General features: G+C 40.8%; 1 protein-coding gene across 1 annotated transcript in view; it reads left to right on the top strand.

Annotated features, from left to right (window-relative positions):
- Positions 1-15384, top strand: part of si:ch73-63e15.2 (protein strawberry notch homolog 2) — a 62535-nt gene that overhangs the window by 34301 nt on the left and 12850 nt on the right. Inside the window, exons 5-21 of the mRNA XM_044044381.1 lie at positions 6278-6454; positions 7648-7734; positions 8459-8564; positions 8675-8835; positions 8917-9050; positions 9253-9343; positions 9488-9631; positions 10245-10362; positions 10455-10560; positions 10735-10888; positions 10969-11145; positions 11430-11527; positions 12101-12183; positions 12912-13094; positions 14082-14203; positions 14295-14426; positions 14505-14640. Coding sequence (XP_043900316.1) covers positions 6278-6454; positions 7648-7734; positions 8459-8564; positions 8675-8835; positions 8917-9050; positions 9253-9343; positions 9488-9631; positions 10245-10362; positions 10455-10560; positions 10735-10888; positions 10969-11145; positions 11430-11527; positions 12101-12183; positions 12912-13094; positions 14082-14203; positions 14295-14426; positions 14505-14640 — 2209 coding nt within the window. The remainder of the gene's footprint in view (positions 1-6277; positions 6455-7647; positions 7735-8458; positions 8565-8674; positions 8836-8916; positions 9051-9252; positions 9344-9487; positions 9632-10244; positions 10363-10454; positions 10561-10734; positions 10889-10968; positions 11146-11429; positions 11528-12100; positions 12184-12911; positions 13095-14081; positions 14204-14294; positions 14427-14504; positions 14641-15384) is intronic.

Raw genomic sequence — 15384 nt, 5'->3', positions numbered from 1 at the left:
GAGTCACGGATGCAGGCAGTTTCTCACACACTCGCACAAACGCACACACAGTTGATTATGATGTAATTGTGATGTTTTTTCAGAGTTATTTTTACAAATCAATTGCAGAGGCCTGCTTTGTTTTGTGGAAGCATATCTTGTTTTATGTAGATGTGGGTTTAAACTATTTAGACATGGCTGTGAATCCCAACAATTTGTTAGGTGACTTCCTCTTAGCAACAAAACAACAAAATAGCAGCGCATCATGAAATTTCCCGTCAGCTTTTTTTTTCTATTTTTTGGCTATATTCTCTCTGTTTTTCAGTTTTTCTCCTCTTTTACTCCTTTATACATTTAATTATTCTTTAACTTGAGAATGTGAATAGGTCAGGCCCTGTGCATTCAACAGTCTTATTAGTATAAGGTACCTGTTTTAGTACAAGCTTCATGGCTGTTGTTCACAAATAGCTAAAGGGGCATTTCCTTAAAGTGCTTGTTGGGTCACTTGACATGGCATCTTTTAATTCCCAGAACATCTGAAAACACTGGAAAATTCCACGAGCCATGTAAGCAGTAATTCTTGTTTTAGACAGCACCACATGAAGGCCTGCCTGTTAGGAAGTTGTTGGACTGGGTCTACCTCTTTGATTAGCATAGGATAGTTGGGCTAGGATTAGCTATATTTGGTTGCATACTATTAAGGGTAGAAAAAGAATTATGCAATAATTGTCTTTTTCCTCAGGTCATCCATCGTATCAAAAATCTAAAAAAAATAAGTCCAGCATGGTCAATCAGCTTTTTGAGAACACATGAAATTTAAAACATCAGTGTTAAATAGAATAAGTATCATTACCAGATGCTTTTTAGTATCAGCCTGGGCTTGAAGGGGCCCGTACGTGGTTGTGTAACACACTTATAGAGCAAAGCAAGATTTAAATCTTTCCATGTGTTCCCGTTCACAAATAGGGTCTCTTTTTTGACAAGTTGACTCCTTGCTCAAAGCTCTGTGACAGGATAACCCTATTTATATATTCATGTAAAAGGCAGCTTGTGCTCTCCGCAAAGCTCTTGGTGGGCTACACAACCACAAACACATCAATTTCACATCAATGTAATACAGAAAACACAAAATCTCAGTAGCAACTTAATCAAAGAGCTGGTCTGCCAAAAAAAATCTGCATGTGAGAAGGTCAGGAAAGAAGAAAAGCTGAGAGCAGGGTGCTATTAACGTCACAGTGGAGACAGCCTGACATAACATAATACACACAGAAAGGGAGACACCAGTGGTAGCTTTTCAGTGCTTGGCCCCAGACCCATCTCATTAACACACACACGCACACACACAGGCCATCAATCAGGTTCTTTTGACTCCAGCAAGGTCAACAGCTGACCCTATAGAGAGGAGGGGGCTGTTGTAGCCAGCTGGGGTAGGGGATTTAACAACCCCCAGTCACACCATCACAAGATCTGTGGCATTTAATTAGCATTATGAAGCCCTCTGATTCACAATTGAGATTTGAATAAATCCCCCCCCACACAGTTACCATTGTTTTGGCAACATTTTAGGGTTTAGAATCAATCTAGTGTGCTGTAGTAATCTCGAAAGTATGTGTGAGTGATAGACATTTTCTCAGTTGGTGTGTCAGCATTTGTTCTTAATGCCATTCGTCATTTGACTATGTGGTAGCTGATTATATCTCAGAAAAAGGGTATATGCAGTTGTATATTAAATGTGTAAAAAAAAACCTGTTGGATTAAACCACTTCTCTTCCTGCTGCAGAAATCATTGGGAACAAATAAGAATGACAACAACAAATAAGAGGGAAGGAGTTAGACTGGGCAAGCATAAGCCAGACATGACAAACATGTATGCAGGGGTTGGTGAGGTCATTCAAGGTGTGCATCTCTGTGTGTATGTGTGGGTGAGTGGTGAAGTGGGAGGCCCATGTGACTTGTTTCCTGGCCTTGGAAAAGCAGCCAAGCTGGCAGTGTGTAGGAGGGGGAAGCCCAGGGCCTGGTCTGGCTGCCTGGGGCCCCAGCTTGGCCTTGCACTGCTGCAGGTTGTTAAGTTTAACAGGATATGACCAAGAACTGCTGTATGTATACAATTATACACCTGCAGTTTTGATCACAAGGTATTTTAGCCTCTAACATGTAGAATGAATATAATTTGGACCAGAACTGTGTCAAACTTTGGCTTAATAATGCACAGCATCAAAATACCTGGCGGGAAAACGATAAAGAATCATTTCCCTGTCTATGCCGGCAACAGCAGCACGATCACAGTCACAGTTAGTATTTATTTTAGCTTGAATATACGCTAAAGTTGCCTCTCATCATCATGGATTAGGAGTGTGGCATAAGTTGATGTTTACATTGTAAATACATGGAGCTGTTTGTGTGTGGTTTATGTTAAGAGGTTATTTTTCTTTTTTAAACCACTTCTGATAAACACTTTCTTCAACCACAACTATCAAGTAACTGCAGCTCTGCAGGCATCGTGCCAGTGTGAGGGACCCGTTACAGCCATTTCTTTCATCGTTGTTGTCTCCGATAGTTTTCTGTAGTCAGTTGTCGCAGAGTGCTTGTTAAGATGCTGAAAAATCATATTTATGTTGGATCATTAGGATTTGTCATATTATTCATATTGACCATGTGATACTGTATGGTTATTATTTGAAGTTCTGTATATATCGGAAGTATTATTGACAGTAGTTTTGTGTTGTGTTTTAGCCTGCGGTTGCTTTGCTGATTTTCAAACACTATCTTGGAGAAAAAAATGCAATATATCACTTTCCTTACCTATCTCAATATGTTGCAATATTATCTTATGTCACCCCTGAAACAGGTATGTATTGTATGGCCAGGATATTACCAATACTCAACCCTGTTTCTGAGTATCATTCACATGTTCTTCTCTGTTATTGGATGCACATTAACACACACTCATACACTGTGATATTTTTTCCCCAGCTGTTCCCAGAAATAACAATAAAAGTTTTGAGTATATTGAATTCCCCGAAAGCTAAATGAAAAGAAACACTCACAGAAATACACACACACGATGTTTTTTTTATTGTGCAGCGGAGAGAATGGGGAGGGGGGACAGAGAGGCAGGATTAGTAGTTTTATGGTTTTGTGGCTGTGTGTTTTGGATGCTGCCAGATTAGCATCAGAGCAGTTGGAATTCAGGCCCTTATCTTTGCTTGGCAGGACCCAGTCTTGGGAGCAGTAGACGAGAGTACAAACACTGCTGCCTCAGTTGCGCTCTAATTTGCAACTCAATCAGCATTGCACTGAGGTCAGCCATGTCTTGATTAGAATCAAAGTAGACCTGGACCAGTTTTCAGTGTTTCCCCTGGATCTGAACTAGTCCTTAATATCAGTCATTCCTGGAGGCTGGGTCAGAATGTTTTGCAGCATGTTTTGCAGTGGTAAACCTAGTAAGTCACAGTGTCAAGACATGTGGAGCGATGACCCATGACTCTAAATACAATTGATTTAGGTCTGATTTTAGCCAGGTTCTGAACGAATCCATTATTGTGTAGCACAGACTTTCATAACAATAAACCGTTTGTACAGGAAAAGAATATTATGATGGCTTAAAACATGAATCATAACCCATTGTATTCTGTTATTTCAATTGTTTATTACTTTTACCAAATGGTGACGAATCCTGTGTGGAACAATACATGTGTGTCCGTGCTTCTCTGTAGTTTTCCACATATCTTTGTCTGTAGAATATTGCCTCTGGTGTCCCTTTTCTGAGCATTCCTGTTTACATATCCATCCACAGTAAGAAAGGAGGGAGTAGAGCAAGGAGTGTGAAGCCAGGGAATGAGATGAGAGTGGAAGGCCCTGTTCACAGAATAAACAATCAGACTGGAGTCAAGAACGGTGGTGATAGGTTATGTGTTTGGGAGTGGCAGTCATATTTTACAGGGGCCCTCACACATCTGACCTATCTGTCACCCCAGAAAAGGCATGCGTGTTGTCTGCCACAACAACTTTGGAGTGACTGTTTTCCGAGCTCATGCCTGATCTTGCCCTCAGGAAGCACACAAACACGTACAGAGAGAGAGGAAAACAGAAAGGCAGGGTGAGCGAGTTTAAGAGAGAAACACAATAATCATACTGCTAACAGCAAACACTGATAAGGTGAGCACTGTACCCTTGGAAAAGCACAGCACACACTAAAATCTAAATGTTTTAGTCAGTGAGTTAGTTCTCGTATGTAATGGAGGCAAAAATATACACATGTATCTCAGAGAACACACAGACAGACACAGGGCAGAGTCTGTATCTGTGTCTGCTGTCTACCACCCTCACTAGGCCTCATTCCCACGTGATGTAGTCACGTTAAACACGAAGCGCACCGTGTCTTATCTTCTCATGCCTGTGAGACATTTTCAGGTGAACCTTGAGTAGTGGTTAATAGGTAGTTATGACCGAAGTCAGCATTAATCAGTAACAGTCAGTTGCTAATTGAGCGACTGATCACTTATCTGGATTAGAGAAAGTTTGTACTTCCTCCTAACGTACCTAACCTGCGTAACAGTCATTTCAATCCTATCACTCTGCGCTTTAACTTCATTTATCACGCCTTTAAGGCTGTATACTGTTTTCATCAGAAAGTGTATGTAAGCCTGTTTACAGTTACAGAAGCGTGTAATTGTCTTAAAACAAAAAGTAGGTCTAGAGCCCTTGAGCTAACTCCCAAAGATTACAATGACCTGAAAGGTCAGCCAGCATACAGAGGACAACAGCGAGAAAATCATGGTGAAATCCAGACCACTGCATTTTTGTATTGTAGAGAAGACTGAATTAATGCTCTGTTCGCTTGAAGAATTCAATATTTTGAAGTTAGTGGGTGGTAGAAAGACACAAAATGGTGCCTGACATGTTAATGACTAACCTTGTTGTTGCAATAGGTCAACTGCAAAATGCCCAACAAGTTGAAAGGGGGCATATCACCAAATATTGTAGTGGAAGCAGACACACTTCGCTCAGTAAAGCGATTGTCCACTAGTGTATACTGGAACAAAGACAGTAGACCAATTAAACAACATGGTTGTAGTTCCACTTAACCCATGGACTAGTGTAAGGGAATTTGTCTTGTAACCGGAGGTCAAATCCAGGACAGGTCAAGGGGTGGTGTGCTCCTGAGCAAGGTACCCGACCCCCATTGCTCCCCTGGTGCAGATAAGTGTGCACCCAGTGTGTAAAAATTATGGGTCAAATGCAGAGGTCAAATTCACTGTCATTAACTGATATGTGCAAAAAGAACAAATTCAAATTGTAACCGTGCATGAAAACTCAAATATTTTTGGGAAATTTCCACTGAGGAGTGTGTGATACAATGCTATCTGTCTGTATGCTAAATATAACTCTGCTTACCACAATGACTGGAAACAGGGGAGCACTGAGCCAACCCTCTCATCTAAGTGAATAAGCAAATGTCCTAAAATATGGAAGTGTCCCTTTTAAAGGGAGATGAACAGTGGAATGGAAATTACTGAATGGACAAGTTGGGCAGCATCATGGAGGGAGGGCTACTGCTTTAGCCACAACATGAGGTTGTGGGAATCTCCACACATGGCCCACTGATTATAAATATACAGTACTCGCATAATGTCCCACACAGGCAGAAACACACCCGACCATTAAAACAAAGAGATAGCCATCGCTAAAAACAGTCTCTCCTCGGCTCAGCTGGTCGTTGTCTACCATGTCACCTCCCCTGCCCATCCATCTCCCCACTTTCATCTTTATAATCCTCCCGGGGGTCCAGGGTACCAGCGAGAGGCTAGTTAAAGAATATGACATGCTAATGGTTGGGAGAGGATATGAATAGAGAGGGGACTGGAAGGCAGCCATGGCTAAAATCACACACACACACACACACACACACACACACATATATATGTACACACAAGCACTCTCTTTATGCTCTTTACATTTTACGTGCTCACTCTCACACATTTGTGTGCAATTAGATTTAGGTAGGGCTACTGGTGATACAACCAAAAGAGTGCGCTATTGGCTCAAATTCAGAATGAACGTGGCACATTTATTGTGTGTGTATGTGCCTGCACGTGTGTGTCCATGTGTATGTGTGTATTGTTTAACTTAATCAATAAAGGGAGTGACGGAACACTCATGAACCAACCTAAAAAGAATCCACTTGTCACGTTAACGGTTTTAAACTGTTTTTAATGGAGGAAAATCAATACGACTCTGCTGTGTTACTTATTCTTCTACCATGCTGAAGTTAACACCTCTTTCTCTGTGTCTTCAGGACCTGTCCTGCATTGATGACCTCTCCACCAACTCTTTGTTCTCCTCTCCGGCTGACTCGCTGTCGGAGTATGCTGATGCCCAGTCCTTCATCAGCACAGATAACCTGGACACAGTGCCCACCCTCTGGGACGTCAACACTAGTACCACCGCCACACCAGCACAAAGCCAGCTAGAGGTCAGCAACAAACACACACACACACACACACACACACACACACACACACACTGGAACACAAACTTAAAAAAAACAGCATGTGTTTCTGTGGTGGGAGAAGACACTTGGCACCTGCACCTAAGGGTCAGGTTGTCCCTTTAACTGAACATCTGGCAACCTGCTGTAGATTTTAGTCTTCAGATTTTCTTATTGTAGTATTTATGTTCACTCATCAGAAAATACAACACAAAATGCAACACAATACACACTGTGACTCTTTTGTTTTGTTTGCCTTTAGTGCAGTCGAGTCTGAACACTATTGTCTTCCTTTAATTTGATAGCACGCAAAAGCATGACAGACACCGGGGTTGGATGAAGCATTCTCCCCAAGTTAATCACCCATATATTCTGTCAGTGACATAGATTGGCCTATTATCAATAAATTAATAATAATTAATAATATAACACGTGATCAGTTTTAATGAAACAGCTTTCCCATGACCCAAGAATTGGCTTGAGTAGCAAAAACAAAAAACAGTGATGCACACATTCACATCCAGATGTTTGCTTTAACTTGCAGATGCAAATTTATTTCAGTCTTCCTTTATTGTCACAACATACTCAGTATGAACAGAACAGGTAGATAATGTCTTACCTCTGTCATACCAGTTGTTTTTGTTTACTGTAACTCATCAACTAGTATGTTTACATTAGCCACTGAGATCCATATGAGACTCTACAAATAATACATTATTTTTATGTACCATTATTTAAAGAGAGCAACTTTTGTTTTCAACTGTTGCTCTTCCTTCCCTGCCCAGGCTCCTGTTGAAGCTTCTTTGAATTATGTGGATCTGCGAATATCTTTTTTGATATGAATCAGTGTACATTTATTTCCCCTACCCTCTGAAAGCCTTTTATGTTCTCCTTTTCATTGTGCCCTCATTTCATCCATTATGTTTCCCAGACGCACACACTTTATCTGCCTTTTGTTGTTGCTGCTTTCTTTTCACCACCAGCCAACAAATTGTATTTTGTTGAGTGCTGTTCCATCAGGCAGTTTTAAAGCTCCCTCATGTACAGACAAACACATGCACGTACACAGTGATTATTCATGTTTGTTTTGGTTTTATTTTTTCACTTTTTTCTCATGCAGTTGGCATTGTCTTTATCACTGAGTTTTTATTTTTTTCATTTTATTTTTCTTTTGACAGCAGAATGGCACCAGCAGGTTTCATGGCTTGGCCAGTTTGGATGATATAACTGCTATTATCAGCACCCCACCTTTAGGAGGATTCCAGGTAGCCACGCCGAAATCTCTAGTCTAATTTAAAATGAAACTTTGCTCTCTCGACGGATGAGCCTGTTCACTGGAAATTCTGAGTAATGTCCATGTGCAGATTGTGTCATGTGTGCAAATTGCAGCTGATGTGTGTTTGCAGTACCAGATAATCCCCAGACTGTTTTACATGGAAACATAACGTGGCACTAATCCGAGAGTGAAGATCTCATATTGAAAGTGCATGTGAGCAGTGAAAGTCTAATGCTTGTGCCTTCTTTGGCATGTCAAAATTAACACAGATGATGAAAGAATTGCTGCATTTTTCATGTATTGGACACATTCTGCAAATGTGCCTTGGCGTAAGAAGCAAATAATACTATATACTGGGACAAAAGTGGAAACAGTAATGTTGAGGCTTCTGTCTTAATGAAACCTTACTGATTTTCGGTTTTGCTTTTTTGTCTTTGGCAACAAACCTCTTTGGAAACCCTCTCTCATTCTGCTTTATGCACCTTTTCGTTTTATTTGCTGTCTTACTTTTTCTTTGGTAATTATTCCTTGATTGGTCATGATGCTGTGCTAAACTCTTACTACCTGCTTCCACCTGCCTCCAACTTTCAGCTGCCGTCTCTTTTCTAAACCATCTTTGCCTAACCCGAAACAAGAATCCGAGGCAACAAAACTCCCAAACACAGTGTTTCTTGCTGTAAATTACACTGATGAAATCTACTCTGTGTTTTCAGGCTCAGAGAACCCAGACACCTCCAGAGGAGGAAGAGGATGCTGAGGAAGAGGAGACGGAGGAACTGGGACATGTAGACACATATGCTGAGTACAAACCTTCTAAATGTAGGCCACTATGCTGAATATCCACATCCACTCATCCACTTTTTTTCCTTTTTAATTATGACATCATGTTCATGCAGATTGCTGCTAACACATTAACTTTTTTCCTTCAGCCACCATAGGAATTTCTCATCCTGACATAGTGGTGGAGACAAACACACTATCCAGTGTCCCTCCTCCTGACATCACCTACACTCTGTCCATCCCTGAATTAACTATTAACAGTGGCCAGCTGTCTGCTCTGCAGCTAGAGGCCATCATCTATGCCTGCCAGGTACACTCACACACTATAAAATACAACTGTTTGGTTATGTAGGAACCTCCGTTCATGTATTTGCTCTTCCTGTGTCCTCAGCAACACGAGGTGATCCTCCAGAACAACCAGAGAGCAGGCTTCCTGATTGGAGATGGGGCAGGGGTCGGAAAGGGCCGCACTGTGGCAGGAATCATCCTGGAGAATTACCTTAAGGGAAGGAAGAAAGCACTGTGGTATGAGAGATTTACTGCTCTGGTTGACCTCATACTGACGCCATAAATCAAGCTCCAAAGCTAAATAATGGCTGTAGTTTCTCTTATTGGTTTACAATACCTGATTTATATGATTGTGCTTCGTGTCCATTTGCCAAGTTATTTTGAGCATGTATGAGCTAGAATTCTGGAGAATTACTGACTTTCCATTTCTTGTCTTCAGGTTCAGCATATCCAATGACCTGAAATTTGATGCAGAGAGAGATCTCAAAGACATAGACGCATCGAATATTCCTGTGCATGCCTTAAACAAGGTAAATCCAGGTGGAATAAGTGTGATAATCTGAGAACATAAGGTTTCTTCTTGGCGACAGATTAGGGTTTTATCTGCATTGCAGGTAAAAAGACACAAAAGCATATTCTCCACTTGAAAATGGTCTTAAAATGCATTTTCACAGATAAAGTATGGAGACACAGCTACCTCAGAAGGAGTCCTGTTTGCAACGTACTCTGCGCTGATTGGAGAGAGCCAGGCTGGAGGGCAGCGTCGGACAAGAATTAAACAGATCCTGGACTGGTGCAAGCCAGACTTTGATGGAGTTGTATCCTTTCCTGTCAAACACTGTCTCATGTTACTCCATCCTGCGTTCACTCATACATTCAAATGGAAGAAAACTTTTTCATTGTACTCCACACACTAACATCCACCAGTGGTGTTTTAATGCAAAGTGTCCCTGCATGTCAGTCATTTACTGTATTTCCATGCATAACTGGACCACTGTCCTTTAGTTAATTGAATGAGGGATATATGACTCAGATAACAACATGCCCCCTTTCAGTTTGTCAGTATCAGAGCAAAGCAACTTTATGTGGTGTCTAGTTGGTACCATGTTGAGCATCATAATGTCTTTCTACCTCCCCTCAACTTCACAATATTTAGTTCTTTAAGCTTAAAGCATAAATTCAATCTCCTCCTCACTCCAAAAAGTGTTTTCACTTCTATCATGTCCATGTCAAAGCCCAAGGGCAAGGACTGAGGAACATACACAGAGCATTTTAGCCAGTGTCAATAGTCTGACTTTGAGAAATAGTATTTAGTATTTTTTCTTTGTTTAGGCATCTTTACATGTATTTTAAAAGTCCAGTTTTGAACTAACACAATGTGATTTTTTTCTGTCATGAGAGATATTTGCCCTTGACCTTTCACCCTCACAGATTATTTTTGATGAATGCCACAAAGCCAAGAATGCCACATCGACAAAGATGGGCAAGGCAGTGCTTGATCTGCAAAACAAGTTGCCACGGGCCAGAGTGGTGTATGCCAGTGCCACAGGTCGGCGGACTTTCAATTAAACGCACATTCTTACACATAATGTGACACAGCAGAGGAATTTAAATGTATGTATTCTTTTGTTCTTTCCACAGGTGCCTCTGAGCCAAAGAACATGATCTATATGAGCCGCTTGGGAATCTGGGGTGAGGGCACGCCCTTCAGAACCTTTGATGACTTCCTGCACACCATCGAGAAGAGGTTTGTTGGATGAAATGTGCTGGAAACTTTATCTAAACCATGTGTTGTCAGTCATATGAATTCATACCTTCATATGGCTGTGCCTACTGGAAAATTCTATACAAATAGTTTGCAGGTATGGCTGATTAACATATGTCAAGTATGTTAAATAATTTATTTGCCGTTTGTATACAGAGGCGTCGGTGCCATGGAGATTGTTGCCATGGACATGAAAGTGAGCGGGATGTATATTGCCAGGCAGCTGAGCTTCTCAGGAGTATCTTTCCGCGTCGAAGAGATCGGCTTGGATGGTGACCTCAAACTGGTCTATAACAAGGCTGCCAAACTGGTAAGCATCACGAATATGCACGAGATAAAAACAATCTACACCACACAAAAACCAAACATAAATGTGGAATCTGTTTCCAGTGGGCAGAGGCTTTGCAAGTGTTCATGCGTGCGGCGGATGAGCTAGGCCTGGTCAGCAGGAAGTCTCTTTGGGGGCAGTTCTGGTCATCTCACCAACGCTTCTTCAAATACCTCTGTATTGCTGCCAAGGTCCGCCGCCTGGTGGAGCTGGCCCAGAGGGAGCTGGGGGCTGGAAAGGTCAGCACAACACATGCCAAATGAACACTGTCTAATAGTGTGTGTATAATTTTAGAGAAAGAAACTGTCTGTCACCGATGAAAGATAAAAGCAGAGGCTTCAGTTTTCATACAGATGTTGCAAGAGACAAACGGGAACATTCTAATAAAATCACTACTGTCCTTTATTGGCATATAAAACTCATTTTTGTTATTGGATGTTATTAGTTAAATTCCAGAAACGCCCAACGTGATTGAAGTACAGATAACTCAGTAAATGTGTTAAAAAAACATTTTCCACTGCAGTGCATCGTTATTGGCCTTCAGTCAACTGGAGAGTCTCGCACCAGAGAGGTTCTGGATGAGAATGATGGACATTTGGACAGATTTGTCTCTGCAGCAGAGTGAGTAACTTTTGAAAAACATTGTCTGTTATTTTACCGAAATAAGAAAAACATTGAAACTAAAGTTTTGAATGACAACAGAAAAGCTGTGCATTTTCCATGTCGATGCATTTCTGATTCCTGTGTCCCCGTGTGTAGAAGTTATGGTTTTTTTGGCAGAAGCCACCATCGTCTCTAGGTTTTTTCCATTTTGTTTTGTTGCCTCATTAAACTCCCAAGCCTGAGGAAAACATGTCACCTATAAACCACCGGGTATTTAGGCCATGTGGTTTAAGTCCTCACCATTTAGTCAGCTAGTCTCTTTCATTAGCAGCTATTTAATTAGCCTACAACTTACCCAAGGAAAACAAGAAAGAAAACAACGCCTAAGTGCTCTCAACTTGTTTGACCCCAAACTCCTTGCAGCTGCCATTCTTGAATGTCTAAATGAGTATAATAAATCATGCATAATGTGCTAATCTGCCTGTCAGTACCTGACATGATAGGAATTCACAGAGTCTACCTGCCCTGGGTTGTCCCTATCTCTTTCCTGATTTCATCACATTTTCTTTCTCCTCTTTCTCTTTAATTTAGGGGAGTTTTTCAGTCTCTTGTGACAAAACATTTCCCTTCGGAAAAGCAGAGGAGAGAGAAGGCACCAGGGAATAAGAGGAAACGTAAGTGTAGAGGATGCATTAATATATTGTTTTTTAACTACTGTTTTGCATACCCAGTGCTCAGCTTTGTAGATTTCATACACACAATTCTAGGTCACTTTATTAGTTACCAGGTGTGGTCCTCTGCTTTTGTAGCCCATCTGCCTGTTGTGCCTTCATAGATTTTCTGCATATCTTGGTTGTAACAAGTGCTTATTTGATTTACTGTTGCCTTTCTGCTGCTATCTTAAACTAGTCTGGCCAATTTCCTCCTACCCCTGGCATCAACAAGGCAGTTTCACCCAGAGAACCACAGTGCACTGGATTTATTTTCTTTTTTGGACCATTCTCTGTAAACCCTAGAGATGGTTATGTGATAAAATCCAAGAAGCTGTTTGTAAAATACTCAGACCAGCCTGTCTGGCACCAACAAGCATGCCACGTTCAAAATCACCTTGCTTCCTCATTCTTGAACTTCATCAAGTTATTCTGATCATATCCCGATGCACTGAGTTGCTGCCATGTAATTGACTGATTATATATTTGCATTAACAAGCTGTTCAGTGGGTATATGTAGTAAAGTGGCCGGTGAATGTTTATATTTGTTTATATCTGGTTGTTTTCAGCACAATCGGATCCAAAATAAAACATTTCTGGCCTGCAATCATTTTAGGAAATAATGATACCAATAAAACAAAAATGGCAACACCTTTGAAATACTCTTGTTTCTTATCACATTGTGACTTCAGGGAAACCCAGAGGTCGACAAACCAAGGTACCCAAGCACACAGTGGACAGTGGTGGCGTGATCAACATCACTGATGACAGCAGCAGTGACACTGACGGCATGGACACAGACTCTAACTCCTCACCTGACTCCCTGTTGGACAACGATGATGTCATCTTTGTAAACCACACTAGCTACCAGACAGGTGAGGAGATGATTGTGGGGGTTTTTTACGTGAGAAGATTAGTCAAAAAAAGATATTGTGGTTCTTGGTGTTGGTGTCTTGATGAAACAGTAGCTCTTCAATCCAATTAAAATCATTCTGATTAGAAATTACAACTTCCCTGTTCACAAATAAATAATCCAATTATAGTGGGTGTATATTGTACATGCATCAAGCCATAAATCAGAATAATCCACTTTGACGTGTGCAGAATTGTAAAATTGTCTGATAGTAGTATCTGTCTAATTGTAGTAGAGGAAGAAGCTTTAAAAGCTTCTTTTTTTAAAAAACCAAAGAAATGCTGATGTCACTGCCCACGCTCAGATATTTCCTCACTCTGCACCATCCATTTCCCTCCTCTCCTACATTTACTCTCTTTTTGTTTGTTTCAGAGAATGTACCTACATTATATTTTTCAAAAAAGACTTTGGTTTCCTCTGTTTTCTGCAATGAAGCTATAAAGTCAACAGTTCATTTTGTGCCTGACTTCCAGTAAACAGGAGGCGGACATTTATATCAATCCAAGCACTTTTATTTTACTGCCCTACAATCAGAAGTTCTTTTAAGTCTCTTATAAGAAAACTCAGTTGCTTTCAGATGCATTTTTGCTCCCACCTCTGCTATGTTTCTAGAAATATCAACAGCAGAAATATATCTAATTTATGTCGGGCAGACATGTGATAACTCAGACCAGGAAGTCCTCATAGAAACAACTGTTTAAAGGAACACCGATCAGAATGATGATCAGTATAAACCACCTCTCTTGATCAGAATGAAATTCCTATTCAAATGGACTGATTGTACTAGAATATTCGGATTGGCTTGTTGACATTAAGCATTTTTTATTCAGATTATTTGAGACCATGTAAACCTAGCTACTGAAACGTTCTTCTACTCTGACACGAGCTTCCGGTGCTGTGGTACGTTTGTGACTCTCACCTAATTTCCCCCCCTGCATTGTGTTCACAGCAAGGATAGAGGAGATGAAGCAGGGCCTCCTTCACAAAATATCCGCACTGGGTAAAGAACTACCTCTTAATACCTTGGACGAGCTCATTGATAAGTTTGGAGGACCAGATAAAGTCTCAGAGGTATGAAAAATCCACACTCCACTAGAAATGCCGCAGGGTCTTCACTTGTCGGCACCACCTTGAACGCTACTATTTATGGTTTTGTCTGCAGATGACTGGTCGTAAGGGTCGTGTGGTTCGACGTCCTGATGGCAGTGTCCGCTACGAGTCCAGGGCTGAGCAGGGTCTTACCATCGACCACATCAACCTCAAGGAAAAAGACCGCTTCATGTGTGGAGAGAAGGTCAGAAACATCAAATTCATAACCTCTTGTTCATTAAGATTTCCAGCAATCATCCTAATATAATCCTCTCTTTTCCAGCTGGTGGCCATCATCTCAGAGGCAGCCAGCTCTGGGATTTCCCTGCAGGCAGACAAGCGGGTGAAAAACCAGAAACGCCGAGTCCACATGACTCTGGAGCTGCCGTGGAGTGCAGACCGGGCTATTCAGCAGTTTGGTGAGTCAAGGAACTGAATCTTTTATGAGCCTTTCAAAGGTAAAAGGGTAGGGGGAAAAAAGGACATTCACTGAGTTACAAAGAAAGAAGGAAGGTCTGATGCCATTGTAAGCATTTGGCTTGAGTATGATTTTTCTTAATTAGTATGTTTTCTTTCATTTGAAAAGTGTGCTTGGATCTACCATTTTCTCTGTCAGTGATATATAGTTCAGGAAAGAATCACTGTAAAGGGACCTGTCTAGTTTTATTTTTCATTCTTTGATTCTTTAGGACAAAGACTACAATATATAAGGCTCAATTGTTTAAGTGAAACACTGTTGTTGATGTGAGGTTGCTGTCAGCTCTTTCACATGTTTTGCTCTAAGAGCTACAGAGTTTCAGATGAATACACTCTCTGCGTATGCACCTTTTTTTATGAGCTCTCTCTCACACACACACAAAGAGTCATTGATGATTTAATTGTTCACAGTAATTAGTAAACTTTTTTAAACTTTTTTTTGTCAGCAGTTCTCAAACGTTTTATACCAAGAATCAGCGGAGAAAATATTCACCTCTCTAAGTACCACCATTATGACCGATGTTAAAATACAGTAGCTCAGCTATTAACATTTGACTGAAAAAAACAATTATTCCTAATAATATAATTTAATATTTACTGATTTTTATTAGAACTATCTCTTGATACACACACTTTCTGCCCCGTAGCGTTCTTCTAGTTCATTTGGATTGTACTCACATACTGTA

The sequence above is a fragment of the Solea senegalensis genome, linkage group LG14 (assembly GCF_019176455.1).
Source record: "Solea senegalensis isolate Sse05_10M linkage group LG14, IFAPA_SoseM_1, whole genome shotgun sequence".
NCBI lineage: Eukaryota > Metazoa > Chordata > Actinopteri > Pleuronectiformes > Soleidae > Solea > Solea senegalensis.
This window is presented reverse-complemented; position numbering and strand designations above follow the sequence as displayed.